This window comes from Hemicordylus capensis, chromosome 4 (assembly GCF_027244095.1).
Source record: "Hemicordylus capensis ecotype Gifberg chromosome 4, rHemCap1.1.pri, whole genome shotgun sequence".
NCBI lineage: Eukaryota > Metazoa > Chordata > Lepidosauria > Squamata > Cordylidae > Hemicordylus > Hemicordylus capensis.
The window spans coordinates 76,341,790-76,362,129 of record NC_069660.1 but is presented as its reverse complement, the minus strand read 5'-3'; the positions used below and the strand labels follow the sequence as shown (position 1 = coordinate 76,362,129).

Sequence of the window (20,340 nt, the reverse complement as noted above, 5' to 3'; positions counted from 1 at the left end):
TTGTTATGAAAAAAACATGCATATTAAAAAATACTGGTTTTTGCAGTTACCTCCCCTCTCCACCCCTCCGGCTCCTATTGGCCACATTCATTTATGGGTACCTACTACAGACCTACTCAATTTCTCCTGCTAACTGAGCAAAGAGACACCTTTTAAAGTGGCGATTCCCTTATATTTAGAACGGGGGGAGGCGGGGGAGCAACTGACCCTATCCACCCCAGTGCAGCATCCCTTCAGTTGCTGTTGCTGGCATCTGCCTTATGTTTCTTGTTAGATTGTGAGCCCTTTGGGGACAGGAAACCATCTTATTTATGTATTACTTTAATTTTCTATGGAAACTATGTTGAGATCTTTGAAGAGCGATATATAAATATTCGTAGTAGTAGTAGAAGACTTCAGGGCAGAAAGGTGCACTGACAGGATACTGTACACCACAAAACAGCAGCTTAAAATCAGGCTTTTGTATAAAATTCTACATTGCAGACATTCAATATTTGCATCACATTTGTGATAGTCAGTAAGACCAGAACCATATCTATAATTTTATGCATTAGAATAGTGTGTTCAGTTTGGACACAAATGCTTTTGTCAGATTTTAACCATAGCAAAATATGCTTAGGACTTCTGTAAGTCAGCTGCCAGTGAGCAACTCAAATATTCACTACAAGTGTGTTGCTCATCAGAACAGACAGCCACAATCAGTTTGTGAACTTGATATCTATGCCTATATTTTGAAGAAAGGTTTTCATGATCTCCATCACTACATTCAGTATAAGAAGTTTATTTTAGAAGCATAACTGCAGATTTCTACAATGAAAGATATTTGCCAGTTACGGATTTTTGGAAGCTTACACCAATTGTGAGACTTTGGTTTGGGGGAATTACTCACTTTCTAAAGCTCACTATAACTGAATCATATGGTTCTTTGGGGCAGAGCTAAAACTGAAGACAGTAAGGCGTGACTGTAAATGTTGGATTTCTTGAATACAAGAAGAGCAGTATTTCCAACATTGTTGGAAATAAGTATCTGACTTTTCTAGTAGTAGTATTTCCAATGTTTACATGCAGGGGAAACAAAGTTCTTTCAGTCCTTGAGTTCTACAAATACAATACAATAATATATATAACACAATAATATATATAACACACCCCGGGATGTATTGCTACCAACTAAAAGCAGATAGGACAGCCAAACTCCAGCAGAGGGTACTTGCAAAGTATAGTTGGGAGACTATGCCATCTTCATGAAATATTCTAATAAGCCCATGATTATTCCAGAGGGAAGGGCATTTAATTCAACACAAAAATAGAGTTGGACCATATCAAGTGACAGCTGGACAAACCATACACTTTTCAGAAAACACTGCAACTGAGCTAATTTCAGATCTACTGGCACTGCCCTTCCTCTGGATTCAGCTTGTGGGGACAAAAAGAGGAGTTGGATACTTGGCAAGTATAAGTCTTCATACCAATGCCCAGGCTTTGTCATCCATGTTTTCAACAAAATAATGCTGCTAAGGCAGAGATTTATTAAGATGGGTGCTTTCTAATCACCATTACCCTCATAGCTCAGGTCACTTGCATTTTAAGTTTTACTTCTTAAGATAATGCAAGATCAGCAAAACATGGGTACAGAGAAGTTTGATGAGATGACTGCAATCAGTTCTGCAAGGTGTTTAAGAAGGATGTTTCCAAATTCAGTTAAAAACTCAAGCTTGCTTGCCTATCACACACTTTTAAAATGATCACAAAAACTATTAATACAATGCACTTCTTCAAATTGTCAAGTTGACCACAAAGCAAGTAGCTTTTGAGACTTAAGGTTCAACACTGTGTAATCATACAACATATTCTAAATAACTCCATAAAATTTCAGCTGGACTTTTAGCTCAGATCTTCCATATAGAAAAATCCACACATCAGAACTCAATGTAAAAAAAGAGAAAGCCATTTCCCTACAAGCCTATATTTCACACAACCTGCTCCTCACAATATGAAAATGGACTATTTGGTTAAGATATTAAGATCGTTAAAATCAAGTGCAATGGGGAAAGGCACCAAAAGCCAGTTCCCATTATTGAATTCACAGGTAGCCTTCATTTAACCCTCTGAATGCAAGAGAAGAAAAACATGTATTTTTAAGAACCATTTGTATAAAGGTGTCCCCCTTGCTATTAGTACATGAAATGTATGCTAGTTTTATAACGTATGAAGCAGTCTTCTTACTTGACTCGTCTTACACTTGACTGCAAGAGTCAATCATCGATCAGCAGGAACAATGTTTGTCTAGGACGGATTCCCAATTATTGTGGCATATGAAGACCTCACAGTCTATCATGACGAATAAGGGGAGAAGCCTGCCTTTGTATCTTGGAGAGGGGAAGGCCCTATCGCCAGAGTTTTCTATTTCCCAAAGAAAAGAGTCCCTGGAGTATTCGTTCTCGTCCAAGAGAAACGTTTGAGGGGGAGAATTTTATTATTACAAAAGGTGAGAATTGGGCGAAGAAACTGACAGGGCTTACACAAGGCGCTGAGCCCTACAGTCAGCGTCCGGTTACAGACCACATGAGCCAGGCTGTCCTGAAAGGCGTCCGAAGAAAACTGACCTCGCTGGGCAGGGGCAAACACATGCAGGGTGACGAGCCTATGCTGGGCACATGCGTGTCCGTTTGGAGAATGAAGGTGGCCGGCCACTGGTCCCTGACAGGAAGGCCGCCCCCATAAGGTAGCCTTTCTACAGGGAGCGGCCCGGGGAAGTTCCCCCGTTGTCCTCCTGAACAACTTCGCCCCCCCCCCAGCGGGGTCCACAAAAACACATTTCTCATTCTCCCCGGAAACCACGAGGACGCCGTGCCAGTTGAGGACCGGCACGAACCCCTACTCGTGCTTTTCTCTGGATGGTGGCCCACCCAGCTCCCCCTCGTCGCGTTGGCCACCCCTCCCGCTTCAACATAGAGCCCGGGCACCCAACGGGCCATAGCCACTCGCTTGCCCCAGCACTCGCCCAGCCCTAGCCCCGCGCGCGGCCTTCTGACTGGCCACTCGGCCCCGCCAATCCCGGCTCTCGGGCCGGCGCTCGGGGGCTCCATATTGGCTGCTCGCACTCACCGTGCCTTGCTCCCCCGGTTCGGGTCCCGCTCTGATTGGCTCCGCCACCGGTCCCCGAAACCCAATCAGCGCCTCCACTCAGCCGCCGCGCAAAATGGCGCCCAACCCCCGACGCCCAACAAAGAGAAGACGAGGATGCTACCGCGCAGGCGCCGCAGAAGAGCTCCTCCCGCCGAAGCTTGCGCTCATTTGAAACTCTGTGCGCATGCGCTCGGGCTCTTAGAACTCCCGTGCGTGCTTATCGGTCGCTTCTTCTCTTTTTCAAGCCTACTCGTTAGGAAGCTTGTCTACGCATGTGCAGCCCCGGGTTATTTATTTATTTATTTGGTTACTTTTTTTCCAACGGTACGGTAGTTCTCCTTCCCTTCGGCTTCTGAATAGGAAACCATAGAGGCTTCTATCCAGAAGGCCCCACCTGGTGGTTGCCATTTTGGGGATTCTCGTTTGGGAAAAACTAGGATACCCGACACAGAGACCGGGGCTTTGCCCTTGCCTGTTCTGCGTGGGAGGAGGTAGCGTTGCTGGTCTTCCACAGAGCTGGCTTGCAGAGACCGGGAGGCGAAGTCCTCTGTTTTGAAAGCAGGCGATTGGACGGACGCGTTGCATTCTTTAGGCGCCTAGTAGTACAGCTGTTACCACGCATGCTGGAAACAGGGTTTCCAGACGCCCTTTTCACGAGGTTACTCCTTATCATCACAGAATGGCGTAGACACAAACTTTGTTGGGAAGCCTTTGGGAGTATGGCTGCAGTGTATTAAAAAGACCCAGAAATTAAAAGACAAAATATCTTTTCCCCAGGAATATTTTCAAAGCTACTAAGGCGCTTTCCGTCTCCTGATTCGTATTTATTGTTCTGGGGCTGCAGCTATCTTTTTCAAAGACCATTGGAAAAAGAAAATATTTCTTTTTACACGCTTCATTTCCTTTTATTTTAACGTTTTTCTAGTATGAATATGAGTACTGTATTCCTTTCCAGTTCTTGCATCTGATCTGAAGCAATCCTGAAAAAATCCACGTTTGTCATGGCTAGCGCCCAGCCTACAAAAGAAGAAAGAGTGCGTAGTGGAGTACTGTTTACTTATTTATTATGTTGTAATGCAGTTTTGCAGACGTTCTTGACTTGTCTAGTTTTCTTAGGAGGCAGGATATATTTTATTCTAATCGTGGTATTTTGTAGTGATGATGTGGGGAGACTTGTTGGAATCTATTTTTTGTGTGCAGAAAGCAGAGGTTATGGTTCTGAATCTTAAGGGAATATATTCATAAAGTTTGCTCAACGAACTTTTTGCTTAGGATCTCTTCCACCTTGCTACCCGGCAGTAAAGAATGTTAAACCATTGAGTTCTGCTTTGGTTTACTGTTTTCTAAACGTCTGTAGTCTGCCACTGATCGTGTTCAGAAGAACACGTAAGACAGCATTGCCTCGAAAGCAGCGAGAGAGCTTCTTCCAGTTCCGTTTCTTTCCCTTTCACCCTTACGATAAAAGAGCTATAAAGGCTTGGATCCTAAGAACTACGTTCGGAGTTGTTTGAAAGCCACCTACTGGGCTGCCAGAAAACTGTTCACATACCAGTTGTCTAATATTGCTGAGAAAATAGAATCTAATTTAGTATTTCCTCTTAATGTATTCACTTACTAACAATTAAGTGAATTCACTTACCAACATGGCCTGAAGCTTCTGATTAAAAAGACTGTTCCTCTACGTGTCATTAAAAAGACCTGGTGGTAAAGGTAGAAACAAAGACAAACTTGCTCACATCTTCATTTTTACGCTTGCATCCTCCACACTCTTAAAAGCTCATCCCTTGCCCATTTCCTTATCTATTTTTATAGTAATTTTACATGTATAGATTGGTCATCTATATTTATGCTCATAAATTTATCTTATTTAATTTACTATCTTGATATAATATCAAACTCTGATAGTTTATCCTTTAAGTATATATTAATGTCAGATTCCTGAATGAGAGCACTGCCTCATTCACATATACAATGATTTTAACCATGCTATCGACCTTAATACTCTTCTAAATTTGACATCTGCTCTTACAGTAATTGTCAATATTTCGATATGCTTATTGAACAAGAATAGCAATACTGGGGAATCCCTTAGGAAGCCTAAATCCTTGTGGAAGGGTAACTTGCTGTGACACCTGACTGTTGATGAATAGCTGCGTCCCTTTCTCGAGAAGGCAGTTCTGGCCACAGTTACCCATGCCTTAGTCACATCACGGCTGGATTACTGTAACACGCTCTACGTGGGGCTGCCCTTGATGTATATCCAGAAACTACAGCTAGTGCAGAATGTGGCAGCTAGGGTTTTATCTGGAGCTGCCTGGTGGGAGCACATCACACCCATTCTGAAAAAGCTGCACTGGATGCCAGTTCGTTTCCGGATCCAGTTCAAGGTGCTGATTTTGACCTTTAAAGCCCTTAATGGTTTGGGCCCAGGGTATCTGAGGGACCACCTGCTCCCAAGGGTTGCTGCCCGCTTGACGGGGTCATCTGAGGGTGCTCTGCTCCGGGTGCCGACAATGAGGGAGGCTAGATTGTCGTGCAGTTGGAACAGGGCCTTCTCTGTTGCTGCCCCCAGACTGGAATGCTCCCCCGTTGGGTATCCGCTCCTCAGTCTTCATCACAGTTTTTAGAAGGAAAGTTGAATCGTGGCTTTTTACCCAGGCTTTTATATGATTGTCTCTGCTGCTGCTTCTTGTTGTTTTGTGCTGTTTTTATGCTTGTGTTTTAATTATTTTTTAAAATCAGATTTGTTTTTATATTTTTTAGCTCAATGTTTTAATGTGTCTTTTTTGTAATCTTGTTTTTAAATTTTATTGTGAGCTGCCTTGGGATTTTCTTAATGAAAGGCGGGGTATAAATTTAACAATAAATAAATCTTAGCTAATGATTTGCTGAAAATCATAATTAATGATGGTATAACTTGGGTCCTATACAATTTAATTTTTAAAACAACATCCACTCATATGCCTTTTGTGTTAACAAAATATACAACTGGTATTTTTGTGTAATAGATAAATTAATAATTGCTGATAGTTTTCTTTTAATTAAACTGCTTAATTGCCATTTATGTGGGCAATCGGAACTCCCTTTACCTTTGCTGTAATACTGCTGTCAGTTGTTCTTCAGCTTAGGTCCGGAGAAGGGGTTGGGGATCTTAACTGTAGTTGCACTGTGACCTCTGAAGTTCAGGGCAACTGTGGGGGTGATTTCTGCCCCATTACCAGCTCCAAGCCAAAAGCTCTAGGATTATAATGGTTGGTTGGATAGACAGTCTATTCCATAGCATTTATTTTTTTATCATATTTCTATACTACCTGACATGTGCATCCCTAGGTGTATGGTGTACATACGTAAAAATACAACAAATATAAAAATAGGATAAAATTAAAATAATTACTATATAAAATTAGTTAAAAGCCTGAGAAAACAAGTGCATCTTAAGAGTCTTTAAAAACAGAGATGAAGAAACTCTGCTTTTAACAGGAAGTGCATTATAGAGCCTCGGGGCAACCACAGAGAAGGCCCAGTCCCAAATAGCCACCAAATGAGCGGGTGATAGCTGTATCTGGATTTCCCCAGATGATCTGAATAGGCGGGAGAGTTCGTGACAAAGGAAGCACTCTCTTAAATACCCTAGACCCAAGCTATTAAGGGCTTTATAGCAGTGGCGGCTGGTGGGCACTAGGGCTCGGGGGGGGGGGGGGCAGAGGAGAGCCCACAGGTTGCAAAGGCAGGAGCTCCCCCTCCCATTCTTTCTTCCGTGATTGGGGAGAAAGCCTGCCGACATGGAGGAAAGCAGAAAAACAGAGGCAAAAAGAATAAATCAGAAATGGGGAAGCAGAAAGCAAGGCAAAAGGCAGAAACCAGAAATGGGGGAGAAAACGGGCCAGAAGGCAAAAAGGAGGAGGAAGCAGAAAGCAGGGGCCAAAAGATAGAAAGCAGAGAGCAAAAAAAGAGGGGCAGGGGTAAAAGAGAGAGGGATAGAAAAGAGAACTCAGGGGAAGATAACCATGGCTTGCATCTCCCCCCCCCCTGAAACAAACAAAACAAGCTACCAGAGAAACTAAAACAGATCAGCAGCAAATCCTCCAAAGCATGGAGCTTCCTCCATACCCTCTGCCCCATTGCCTGTTGCTTCCTTCCTTCCTTGGTCTTATTGGCTGGAACAGCCTGCTTATCAAGCTGTTCCAGCCAGTCTGATTCCTAGGGGTTGCTGGACTGGCATTGATCACTCCAGGAATTTTTTTTTAAAAAATGGGTTAAAATACACTACCTGGTGGCTTCACGGGGCTGTATTTTCTACCTATTTTTGTGTTCCAGGAGTGGTTGATGCCAGGCCGGTGCCCCCTAGGAATGAGACTGGCTGGAACAGCTTGATTAGCAGGCTGTTCCAGCCAATAAGACCAAGGCAAGGAGGAGCAGCTGAAGGAAGCTCTGTGCTTTGGAGGATTTGCTGCCTGTCTGTACTGGTAAGTGTGAGTTTCTCTTGTTGCTTGTTTTGTTTGCTTGGTGGGCAGGGAGGGGCCCAGCCTAGCCCCGCCCAGCCCCTCCTCTCCTGATCTTACTGATGAGCTACCTCTACTTTATAGGTAATAACCAGCACTTTGTATTTCTCCCATGTGGAGAGCATTACAGTAGTCAAGCCTGGAGATTACCAGGATATGTACTACTGTGTTAAGGTCATTTTTCTCCTAAAAAGCACTCCTGGCTGTTGCCTCAACCTGAGAGAATAGACAGAGTTTGGATCCAGGAGCACTCCCAAGCTATGTACTTGTTTTGAATGGGGTTACACTCCCCCAGAAAGAACAGGCAGATCTAAACCATCTCTCGATTTCTGACCCTCTGCAGTCAATAAAGGTTGTGCCGTCAAGTCGGTGTCGACTCTTGGCGACCACAGAGCTATGTGGTTTTCTTGGCAGAATACAGGAGTGGTTTACCATTCCCTCCTCCCATGCAGTATGAGATGATGCCTTTCAGCACCTTCCTATATCGCTGTTGCCCAATACAGGAGTTTCCCATATTCTGAGAAACACACCCTCAAGAATTCGAACCAACAGCCTCCTGCTCTTTAGGCAGGTTGTTTCCCTGCTGTGCCAGTAAGTGGCTGGTTCTACAGTCAATTCCTCCATCTTATTTGGATTCAATTTGTTTGTTATCCCTCATTCAGCCTGTTACTGTCTCCTGGCAGGCATTAAGGAAGTTATGCCATTGCCAAATGAAGTTGATATGGAGAAATAGAGTTGGGTGTCGTCAGCATATTGATAATGCCCTGCACCTAATGATTTCTCCCAGCAGTTTCATGTAGATGTTTAAAAGCATTGGAGACAGTATGGAGCCTTGCGGAACTCTGTACATTAACTCCTGCTTTGTGGAGCAACTGTCTCCAAATGATACCATCTGGAATCTGCCAGGGAGATAGGAACAGAACCACTATAAAACGGTGCCACCCAATCCCAACTCCTTCAGGCGATCCAGAAGGATACCATGGTTGATGGTATTGAAAGCCATCAAGAGATCCAAAAGGATCAATAGATTACACTCCCTCTGTCAATGCCTTGTTGGAGATCATCCATCAACCAATGCAGTCTCCACCACATAGCCCACTCAGTTTGAAATGGGTCTAAATAACTTATGAGCTCAATTCTTATGCTTCACAAGTTGTTATAGCTCAATAGTGGGACAATTTAGGGCCAGCAATGTGTTTCCATCTTGCAGAGCCTTCCTGGATTGAGAGCAGCTCCTAGAAATCTCACTGCTCTTGCACAGCAGTGTGCGCACAGCGGGGAAGGGGGAGTTGTACGAGGGTTCCCTTTGTGCACTTGGAGTCCTGCAAAGTGCACATGCTACATTAGTCAGGATGTCAGCCAGTGGGAGTTACTTCTGGGTAAACATATGTAAGAACATGTTTGTTAAATGAAATTGTCAGTGTCTTTAGGTTGCAGTACACTTTGACACTGAAAGTTGCCTTATGCTGTTTCTTTGAATGTACTGTAAATGCATTTTCTGTCATTCAATACTTGTGTTTTCTGTTTTTCCAACTAGATCAGTTACATTAAGGGAGATCTTTTTACTTGTCCTGAAACAGACTCGTTGGCTCACTGCATCAGTGAGGATTGTCGAATGGGTGCTGGTGTAGCTGCCATTTTTAAGAAAAGGTTTGGCGGTGTTCAGGAACTCTTAAATCAGAGTAAGTGAGGAGGCAGTTGCAGCTAGAGCCACTTATGGAACAGAAAATGTAGACTCTAGGTTCTCATTATATTTTAAAATCATCTGACACCTTGGATTATGTACAATAGTTTAAAATAATATTGGCAAATCTGATATCAGACCCTTGAAAACATTACTGAATATTCTGATGATAAATGTTGGGTTCTGATCCTGCAAATGCAAATGTAGATATTTAAATAGGTAGTCTCATTAGCTTTACTCAAAAATGACTTTTATGGTTCTGTTTCTGTATATGTGTGCAGTGCATAAGCTTATGTTTTCTGATGTCTCACCAGCAATGTGTGTCATTGCAAGTCTGGGGCCTAGATCAGCTGTCTCTTGGCCCTCACACAATTGCCCTTGAAAGTGCACAGGGCTGGTGGTTGGTTTGTGACCAGAGCGGATTTGATTTAAATCAAATTGATTTAAATCACTTCTCAGGAAGACTTGAATTTAATGGTTTTAAATCAGTAGTCAGGAAGATTCTATTTCATGTCTGATATAACCTTGATACATATTCATCACTGCTCAGAGATAGATGTAGATGTCATTTTTAGAACCTAGGTACACACGATACATTATAAAACAATTACTCATTTTGAATTTTTTAAAATTAATTTTCATCAAAAAAATGGGATGATGATTTGGTCATTTTATTTAGTACCAGAAGAGAAACACACTCGGATGTTCAGACAACTTCCTTCAGTATCTTCAGAGCAGGAGCACTTCTCATTAGGCTGTTTCATTCAGGCAACCAGGCATTGCATTTCTTTGTTGCTCTGTTTGTTTTTTGCTTGCATGCCTGTCTGTCTTACCCACAATAACAGGAACTTCATTAAAATACTCCTAAATGGGGTTTCTTTTATGGCCTGCTGCCATGACAGGTTTTTCCCTTCTTTAATGGAAGGTACACTCAGAATAAGTTTTCTCAGGGCTGCAGAAATATGTTCTGCTCACTTTTTGTTTCACTTCCTGTTCCTCTCCCCATGCCCTGCATTTATATCCAGACCTCTCCTCTGCTCAGATCTAATTCATCCCCTCAAATCCTCTATTCATTAACCTTCTTTGACTTCGCATTTTTAGAGAGAGGTAAGGGATTGATTATGTGTGTGCACATACACCATCCGCAGAATTAGACTGATGTCTGCTATCTCTCATCTCCATGTACTTTTTAACAAATATGTTCATAGAATATAACTCAAAGTTATAATTTATATTCATGACAATATATTTGACCTAGGTTGATTTTTTTTTTAACAAATTGCTTTAAACTTTTAAAATCTGATTTAATTTTATTTAAATCCTTGATTTTTATCTGCCCTTTTTTTGTCTCAGCTAAGATCATGTGAAGGTGTTAGGTTTATGAACTGGTGGTTCCATGTTGGGGAGGAGACATATGATTATTTGTGATCCACACAATTGCAGTAGCCTTTCTTTGTTTTAGCTACTACAGTTGTGCCTGTAGCAGCTGCATGTCCACCCCCATGCAGAGATTATGGTTTGTTCCACCTCCACATATTCCTGGCTTGGGTCATCAAGCTGCTCACACACCCATGGGTGATTTTGTGGAAGCCAAGATGTGTTCTAATATTAGAAAGCTAGGAACATTTTGAGTTACCCAGGAACAGTATATCGAAGAAAGTGTTACAGAAACCACCCAACAGTAAATTATGGAGGTACTGACCTTCTGAATTAACCATCCTATACTATGTGCCTGTGACTTCAAAGGACTCTACTGATGGGGCAGGAATCACGAGTTGCTATTTTTATATTGAATGTATATGTTTTGTGGGGTGCATACTAGGGATGTGCATGAAACAATTTTCGTCTTTTGTTTTGAGCTCGAAATAAAATGCAGATGGCCAAAACGTTTAATCGAAACAGCGCGTTCCAACTAGTTGTTTCGATGGAACAAAATTTAAAATGTTTCAAGTTTTTTGGCCATAGGAAACAATGGGGAAACTCAAAACACTCCATTGTTCCCCATGGGTAGTTCCTAGGGACACCAAAGTGGGTTGGGTGGTAGGGCATGATGGGTGCTACCTACCACCCAACTCAAATGGGCAAGCAGGTGATTTTTAGCAAATTTTTAACCTTTCCTCCAAACCCTCATAGGATCCTGAACGAGTCTCCAAACAAGCCACTTAAGGAAAATTGTTTCATATCTACACATAATTTCACAGACTTGTATCTCTATAGTATTGGATGTTACATTGGAACAGTATGTCACTTGTTGCTGCAGCAGAACATAATTTAAAATCTGTTGAGGAATAATTTACATTTCTACCCTGATCTACAAGATCATTAATGCATTGTAATGTTTTAACTTCATTTTCACTTCTGCTTTAGAAAAGAAGACTGGAGAGGCAGCTGTTCTGAAGAGAGAGAACCGATATGTGTACTATCTGGTAAGAGTAGGGAATTTAGTAGAGTTTTGGACTCATAAACTGGTTTCAGCAGGGAGATGTTTCTACACTTAGCATTTCTGCATCTTAATTTATGAAGGGTACTCTCATATTTGCCAACTGATCTTGCTGCAACATCAGAACTAACAATTAGTTTACATGTACATAAAACTCATATGATAATGATGTTGAGTGCTTCTGGGATGGCCTACATATACTCTTTAGTCTAGCAAGTATCAATGTTGTCTGTGCCATCATGTATTTATATTTATACAGTTAGAATTTTTGCTTGAGATCTTAACAGAAAACATGAAGTGATTCAAGACCATGAAGTATTCAAGGGGACTTGCAGCTCATGTCCAAGCAATTTATTAGAGTTCATTAAAACCAACGGGACTTCTTCCAAGTAAAACATTTTATCAGTGGAGTATAAGATTCACATGTTCTTGCTATACTTGTCTGAAGTAATCTGTTCAGAGGGACAGCTTTGCCTTCTTGGAGGAGATTGGCATGCTGACCATATTTAGGTTGATATTGTTTTAGAATGAACCCTGTAAGCACCTGTGTACTTGAAGAATGATACTTTACTTTTAAATATCTGTTTACATATTTGCATAGATCAAGACTGCAATCTGAATGTCCAAATTATGGCAAATACAAACATTTTCTTTTTCTTTATAGTCAGATGAAGAGATCTAGGATAATGTATTTATGTTGTTTGTTTGTTGTTCTATATGAATCCTAAATATGCGTGAATAGAGCCTGAGTCTGCAGTCCATTGCATATTTACTTGGAATAAAGCCCCATTGAACTCAGCAGGGTTTACATTCAAGTAAACATGTATAGAGTTGTGCCATTGAATTCAATGGGATGTACTTCTAAGTAGAATATATATGTGAACAGGAGTCTAGTCTAACTGTGACTAAACTACATTTGATCTTACGCTTGTGTTTAGATTACAAAACCCAAATATTTTCATAAGCCTACATATGACAATCTACATAAGAGTTTAGAAGCTATGAAATTCCATGGTCTGAAGAATGATGTAACTCACATTTCTATGCCCAAGTAAGTGGATTTGATATTGAAAAATTGCTGCTCTGTTTTGATATGAATGCATAAAGTGGCTTTATATTATTAATTGAAGATCTTCAAATCCTTATTTTTGTCAGCGGAACTGGAATGCACAAAGTTTCACAGTAAACACAGTGGTGGGCACTGTGTGAAACAGGATGCTGAACTAGATGGGCCTTGGGCCTGATCCAGCATGGCTGTTCTTATGTTCTTATTAAACCCCAAACAGCCAAAAGTTAGTTAGTATGTGTGTGTATATTTTTTTTGGGGGGGGTAGAATTTAATGCTATATAAAAAGTAGCTACTTGGAACATCTAGATACTAGCTTTTAGGTGATTACAATAATTCTGTATTTGTTATATATGGTACAAATGTTTGTGAAGAGGGAAAGATCTTTGCTGTTTTCCTTCAAGTTTTGAAGTAGAAAATAAAACTTAATTGATATCAGCACATAACACTGAGTGTTGGAGCAAATGTGTTCTAATTTGGAAGTGCTGTTTTCTAACTACCACTACCACTATGGTTGATAAAAGTGCTGTGGAAAACAAAGCAAACTGATAATGTTTTTAGTTTATTACAGCTAAAGCCTGGAGAGTTATATTGATGCTCTGATGAGGAATTTAGACTTTGGGGGCTGACACTAAAGTTGCACACACTTGCCATCTTCAGTCTACAATGCCTCCCAAAAATATGTCCCTGAGAATTCTGCAAACCTCAGAGACATATTTTTGGGAGGTACAGTAGGCTGCAGAGGAAAGGGGAGACTTGCAAAAATTGCCCTTTGCCCGTTGTGCACCAGTGAACCATTTTTCAGCACGCAAAATATTTCTCTGGATGTCAGCCACTATTTCTAATATGCCAATAATGTGTCTGTCTTACCTTGTGGACTTTCTAGTAGTTGAATATGTATTCTACAGTCGTTTTGAGGGTCATAGGTAATATGCATTTTTAAATGTTGCATGCAATAACTAACATTATGCTGAAACCCTGGTTTTTATTATTTGTTTGTTTGTTTGTTTGATTTCTATACTGCCCTTCCAAAAATGGCTCAGGGTGGTTTACACAGAGAAATAATAAATAAGATGGATCCCTGTCCCCAAAGGGCTCAGCTGTTGTAATCCTGCTTTGAGTTTGCATTCTCTATTTTCTCCTTCCATTTTCTGATTTTCTCCCTCATTTCCTGGTTTGCAGTAATTGTAGTTTATGATGTCTGAACTGAAATTATGATTTGCCCACTTCAGGTGACATTGCAAATAGTAGTTACTACAAACCAGGAAGGAGGAAATCAGAGCATGCAAGAAAAGAAGGGAGTGCACAAGCATAAAGCCCATTTGGCCATGATGTCAGAAGTGGGTCATATGCTCAATGAACATCAATCCATGACTGACAGAACTAGATGCATTTTGTGATGGCATTTGCACAGTGTGAGACTAAGAGTTTCACATTTCCAATGTGAGACTAGAGTCGCAATACTGAGCGTGTTTATCTGAAGGTAAATCCAATCGGTGGAAAAGATTGCAGTGTAAATGTGATTGTGATTATGCTGCTAAAGTGAGAGATTTTAGATTCCATCCTTAGGATGAATCAAGTTGTGAATGTGTATATGAGACTAGCAGTAGTATCACAGTCTTACCTGATATGTAGGGCTGTGCTGTGACAATTTGATTTGTACTTGTTTGGGGGCCTGTGTAGTTTCTGTAAATTTCAAGGAATAATGCCCCAGACACTTTGACCCTTTATCCTCCAGGATTGGATGTGGACTCGACCGCCTGGATTGGAGTAAAGTCTCAGCAATACTTGAAGAAGTATTTCAGGATACAGATGTTAAAATTACAGTGTACACCCTATAATTAAGGTAGCATTCTTGAGATGATTGTCTTGTTTTCCTATTTGTTGTATTCTCTGCTTGTAAATGACGTGGGAGAAGGTGATGGAATTATTTCCCTCTGCTTCCAGACATGTTTTCACAATTGCTAATGCCCAATCATAGACAGTGTTTTGCAGAAATTTAGAGTTATGTCTTTCAGGGATACTCTGTCAAGCCAGAAGTCTGTCCTCCATTCTGCAGATGAAGCTACTAGTAATAAACAAAAACACCTTTTTGTGTTGCTGTATTTTGGTTAATCTGATACTTCTTGCCATGTAGTCTTGTGTTTCAAAATAAGGTATAAAACTATGGAGTGACAAATTTGTTATATATGCTCAGTTTAAAAAACCCCAGATTTTCTTCTTTACTTTTGCATAAATAAAATATCTTTTTCAAACAAATGCATTATAATTTTTTTGAAGCTCCCTTTGCACACATGCAAGTTCTTATTTGCACACACGGTTTCACTGTTGAAGTTCTGCATATGCAGGAACTCTGTGTGCACATTGGTGTGTATGCAGAACCATTGTGTTTAGGCCATTTATTTCAAAGAACAGATATTGTTAAATAAATCAGTACTAAATAGCATAATTTGATAACTGCTAAAAGCCCTCTTCCTTAAGGGGTCCACAATGTTTAATATAGAATTTTTCCAGGTCTTGCCAGATTGTAGCCTTTTCTTCTTCTGCAGCTTTATCTCGCAGTACAACTTTAGTGGATTCAAGATTGCTTTTGAATTGATTTACAATCGTAAATCTTTGGTGGGTACACAGAAAATACATTCCCCATATGCTACAATGTTCTTATAAAACATTCTTTCTATCAAATCTAAAGCGGTGTGTGTGTCTGAGCATCTCTGTACACACAGGCAACATAGTATCTGACAGGAGTTGGGCAGTATCTGGTTTGGCAAATGCCATCCCTTAAGATGTGAGGGTGTAAAAGATTCAGATAAATCAGAAGAGGACAGAGTAGAACCACATAAAGAGCAGACAGGATGCTGTACTAGCTAGTCAAAGAGCCAAAAGAAAGATAGCATACACTAGGTAAGAGATTCAGTGTAGAGGTGCTTAGCTGCCATTACCAGAAGTCTCTGAGCCAAGATGGGTGAGCTGGAGTGCTTGGTTGCTAACAAAGAAAAAGATGTAGGGGGCATAACAGAAACATGGTGGAACAGTGAGAACCAGTGGGACAGTTATCCATGGATATAAACTCTAAGCAAGGACAGGGAGGGGTGCCTTGGAGGTAGAGTAGCACTATATGTTAGATAAAATCCAACAAGCTAGAAAACCTAGGAGGACTAGAGTCCTCCACAGAAACCCTGTGGGTAACAATACAAGGCCTGAAAGGAAATGTGCTGCTGGGGACTTGCTATTGCCCTCCGGATAAAAATGCTGACAGTGACTGGGAGTTGCAGGAGGAAATCAGGGAGGCATCAAGGAGAGGCAGGGCAGTAATAATGTGTGACTTCAATTATCCACACATACTGGGTAAATATATAGTCTAGTGATGACAAAGAGGTCAGATTTCTAGATAAGCTGAATGACTGTGCCCTAGAACAGTTGGTCATGGAACCAACCAGAGAGAAGGCGACCTTAGATCTAATTCTGAGTGACACCCAGGACCTAGTGCGTGATGTCAGTGTCATCGACCCTTTAGGGAACAGTGACCATAGTGCCATCACATTCAGCATACATGCGGGGAGAGAATCACCAAGGATGTCTAACACGGACATTTTGAATTTCAGAAGAGGAAACTTCTCCAAAATGAGGAGTATGGTGAAAAAAAAGCTGAGGGGGGAAATCAGGAGAGTCACTTCTCTCCAGAGTGCATGGAGTTTACTCAAAACCACAATACTAGAAGCCCAGTTAGATTGTATACCCAAAAGGAGGAAGGGTACCACTAAGTCCAGGAGGATGCCAGCATGGCTAACGGGTACCGTCAAGGAAGCCATAAAAGGGAAGAAGACTTCCTTCCAAAATTGGAAGGCCTGTCCAAACCAAGAGAACAAAAAGGAACACAAACTCTGGCAAAAGAAATGCAAGGTGACAATAAGGGAGGCAAAAAGAGAGTTTGAGGAACATTTAGCCAAAAGTATCAAGGGGAATAATAAAAACTTCTTTAAGTACATCAGAAGCAGGAACCCTGCCAGGGAGGCAGTTGGGCCATTAGACAATGAGGGAGTGAAAGGGATTATTAAGGAGGATATGGAGGTTGCAGAGAAACTGAATGAGTTCTTTGCATCTGTCTTCATGGCAGAGGATACTGAGCATATACCTGTTCCTGAACCAGGCTTTTTAAGGATGGAGGCTAGAGAGCTGAGTCAGATAGTAGTGACAAGGGATGATGTTCTAAACTGTCTGGAAAAACTGAAAGCTAACAAATCACCAGGGCCGGATGGCATCCATCCAAGAGTCCGCAAAGAACTCAAATGTGAAATTGCCGACCTTCTTGCTAAAATATTTAACTTATCCCTGAAATCGGGCTCTGTACCAGAGGACTGGAGAGTGGCAAATGTAACACCGATTTTCAAAAAGGGATCCAGGGGAGATCCGGGAAATTACAGGCCAGTTAGCCTAATGTCTGTTCCAGGCAAATTGATGGAAAGCATCCTCAAGGATAAAATTGTAAAGCACCTAGAAGAACAGGCCCTGCTCGGAGTGAGCCAGTATGGCTTCCGCAAAGGTAAATCTTGCCTCACCAACCTTTTGGACTTCTTTGAGAGTGTCAACAAGTGTGTGGATCAAGGTGATCTAGTTGACATAGTCTACCAGGACTTCCAAAAAGCTTTTGACAAAGTTCCTCATCAAAGGCTCCTGAGGAAACTTAGCTGTCATGGGATAAAGGGACAAGTACATGTGTGGATTGCTAACTGGTTGAAAGACAGGAAACAGAGGGTAGGTATAAATGGAGAGTTTTCACAATGGAGGGAAGTAAGAAGTGGGGTCCCCCAGGGATCTGTACTGGGACCGGTGCTTTTTAATGTATTCATAAATGATCTAGAAGCAGGGGTAAGCAGCGACGTGGCCAAATTTGCAGATGATACCAAACTCTTCCGGGTAGTGAAATCTCAAACGGATTGTGAGCAGCTCCAAAAGGATCTCTCCAACCTGGGGGAGTGGGCGACAAAATGGCAAATGCAGTTCAATGTTAGCAAGTGTAAAGTGATGCACATTGGGACGAAAAACCCCAACTTCAAGTATATGCTGATGGGATCCGAGCTGTCGGTGATGGACCAGGAGAGGGATCTTGGGGTTGTGGTTGACAGCTCGTTGAAAGTGTCAACTCAATGTGCGGCAGCTGTGAAAAAGGCAAATTCCATGCTAGGGATCATTAGGAAGGGGATTGAAAATAAAACGGCTAACATTATAATGCCCTTATACAAAACTATGGTGCGACCACACTTGGAGTACTGCGTACAGTTCTGGTCACCACATCTTAAAAAGGACATTGTTGAACTGGAGAAGGTACAGAAAAGGGCAACCAAGATGATCAGGGGCCTAGAGCACCTTTCCTATGAGGCAAGACTACAACACCTGGGGCTTTTTAGTTTAGAAAAAAGACGACTGCGGGGAGACATGATAGAGGTCTATAAAATCATGCATGGTGTGGAGAAAGTGGAGAGAGAGAGATTCTTTTCCCTCTCACACAACACTAGAACCAGGGGTCACTCCATGAAATTGATTGCCAGAAGGTCTAGGACCAACAAACGGAAGTACTTTTTCACACAACGCGTGATCCACTTGTGGAACTCTCTGCCACAGGATGTGGTGACAGCCAACAACCTGGATGGCTTTAAGAGGGGTTTGGATGACTTCATGGAGCAGAGGTCTATCAATGGCTACTAGTCGGAGGGCTGTAGGCCACCTCCTGCCTCAAGGGCAGGGTGCCTCTGAGTACCAGTTGCAGGGGAGTAATGGCAGGTGAGAGGGCATGCCCTCAACTCCTGACTGTAGGCTCCCAATGGCATCTGGTGGGCCACTGTGCGAAACAGGATGCTGGACTAGATGGGCCTTGGGCCTGATCCAGCAGGGCTGTTCTTCTGTTCCTTCAGAAATTGGAAATCCTGCCCAAATGTAGAGAACAGAAAGGAACACAAACTCTGGCAAAAGAAATGCAAGGTGGCAATAAGGGAGGTGAAAAGAGAGTCTCAAGAACATTTAGCTTAAAGCATCAAGGGGAATTAAAAAACAACACAATTTCTTTAAATACATCAGAAGCAGGAAATCTGCCAGAGAGGCAGTTGGACCATTAGACACTGAGGGGACCATAAGACACATGAGGGGATTATTAAGGAGGATATGGAAGTTGCAGAGAAGCTAAACGAGGTCTTTGAATCTGTCTTCGCAGCAGATGATACTGAGCATATACCTGTTCCTGAACCAAGCTTCTCAGGAACGGAGGCTAAAGAACTGAGTCAGATAGAGGTGGCAAGAGATGATGTTCTAAACTGTTTGAAAAAATTAACAAATTATTCTAGTAAGAACTAATCTGCCTATTTTCCTTTCACTTTCTCTACAACTGGACTAAATTTGGTTCAAATCAAGGTCCACAAGTTAGATCGCTTGTGCCCCAAATGTGCATGCATCCGCCATCTTGGATTGGAGTGGATGACATTATAAACTACAAGTAACTACACCATTGAGGTGTCCCTGTGTGTCACTACAACTGTACCTCATTTGTTTCAGATCGGTTAGACAGCCCACAAGTTAGTGCACTTGTGCCTCAAATGTTCACACGTGTTCCATCTTGGATTCGGATGGATGACATAATCACAAATTCCACCATTGGGGCATCCCTATGTGTCCCTACAGCTGTAGCAAATTTGGTTCAAGTCAGTTAAGCGATTCACAAGTTGGCCAACTTGCACCTCAAAAGCGTATGTGTCTGCCATTTTGAATCAGGGTGAATTATATCACAAACTACACAATTTTGGCATGCATATGTGTCCATACAGCTGAAGCAAATTTGGTTCAAATCAGTTAGGCAGTTCACAAGTTAGCCCACTTGCGCCTCAAATGTTCATGCTTCTGCCATTTTGGATTGGAGTGGATGACATAATCACAAACTATGCCTTTGAGGTGTCTCTGTATGTGTCTGCAGCTGTACCCAATTTGGTTCATATTGGTCCACTCTTTAAGTTGATGCGGGGGAGTGGGGAGACACACACGTACACACAGAATGCCGGGTGATCTCATAAACCTGCTGGAAAGTAGGCTAAAAACAAGCAAATCGCCAGGGCCAGACGGCATCCATCCAAGAATCCTTAAAGAACTCAAATGTGACATTGCTGACCTTGCAAAAATACATAATTTATCCCTACAATCAGGCTCTGTACCGGAGGACTGGAATGCAGCCAATGTAACATTGATTTTCAAAAAGGGATCCAAGGGCAATCTGGGAAATTACAGGGGCTTTTTAGGTTAGAAAAAAGACGACTGCAGGGAGACCTGATAGAAGTCTATAAAATCATGCATGGTTTGGAGAATTTGGAGAGAGAGAAATTCTTTTCCCTCTCACACAACACTAGAACCAGTGGTCACTCCATGAAATTGATTGCCAGGAGGTCTAGGACCAACAAACGGAAGTACTTTTTCACACAAGGCGTGATCCACTTGTGGAACTCTCTGCCACAGGATATGGTGACAGCCAACAACCTGG

The 20,340-nt window shown here is 41.9% G+C and overlaps 2 protein-coding genes and 1 long non-coding RNA gene across 15 annotated transcripts in view; 1 reads left to right on the top strand and 2 right to left on the bottom strand.

Annotated features, from left to right (window-relative positions):
• NFYA (nuclear transcription factor Y subunit alpha) overlaps positions 1-3,255 on the bottom strand; it is a 48,043-nt gene extending 44,788 nt beyond the window's left edge. For 5 of the 9 annotated variants that reach the window (XM_053243991.1, XM_053243996.1, XM_053243995.1 and 2 more), the window contains exon 1: positions 3,109-3,255. The gene's annotated coding sequence lies outside the window, so the exon portion shown is untranslated. The other 4 variants (XM_053243992.1, XM_053243998.1, XM_053243994.1 and 1 more) reach the window with 3 other exon arrangements.
• OARD1 (O-acyl-ADP-ribose deacylase 1) lies at positions 3,240-15,080 on the top strand. Of its 5 annotated transcripts, none has more exons than XM_053244005.1 (6): positions 3,240-3,338; positions 4,085-4,163; positions 9,169-9,313; positions 11,683-11,741; positions 12,694-12,806; positions 14,560-15,080. In XM_053244005.1, exons 2-6 carry the CDS (start codon positions 4,131-4,133, stop codon positions 14,660-14,662), a joined length of 453 nt encoding a protein of 150 aa, XP_053099980.1. In that variant the 5' UTR covers positions 3,240-3,338; positions 4,085-4,130; the 3' UTR covers positions 14,663-15,080. The 5 variants fall into 5 exon arrangements, with proteins under 5 accessions (XP_053099980.1, XP_053099976.1, XP_053099979.1 ...); XM_053244001.1 differs by having other exon boundaries at positions 3,314-3,453; XM_053244004.1 differs by lacking the exon at positions 3,240-3,338 and adding an exon at positions 3,463-3,620.
• On the bottom strand, positions 3,976-7,264 carry LOC128322553 (uncharacterized). Its single transcript, XR_008305776.1, has 3 exons — positions 7,182-7,264; positions 4,769-4,827; positions 3,976-4,146 (listed from the first exon to the last, which is right to left on the bottom strand). It is a non-coding gene; the product is annotated as an uncharacterized LOC128322553 (long non-coding RNA).
• Positions 15,081-20,340: the final 5,260 nt, after the last annotated feature.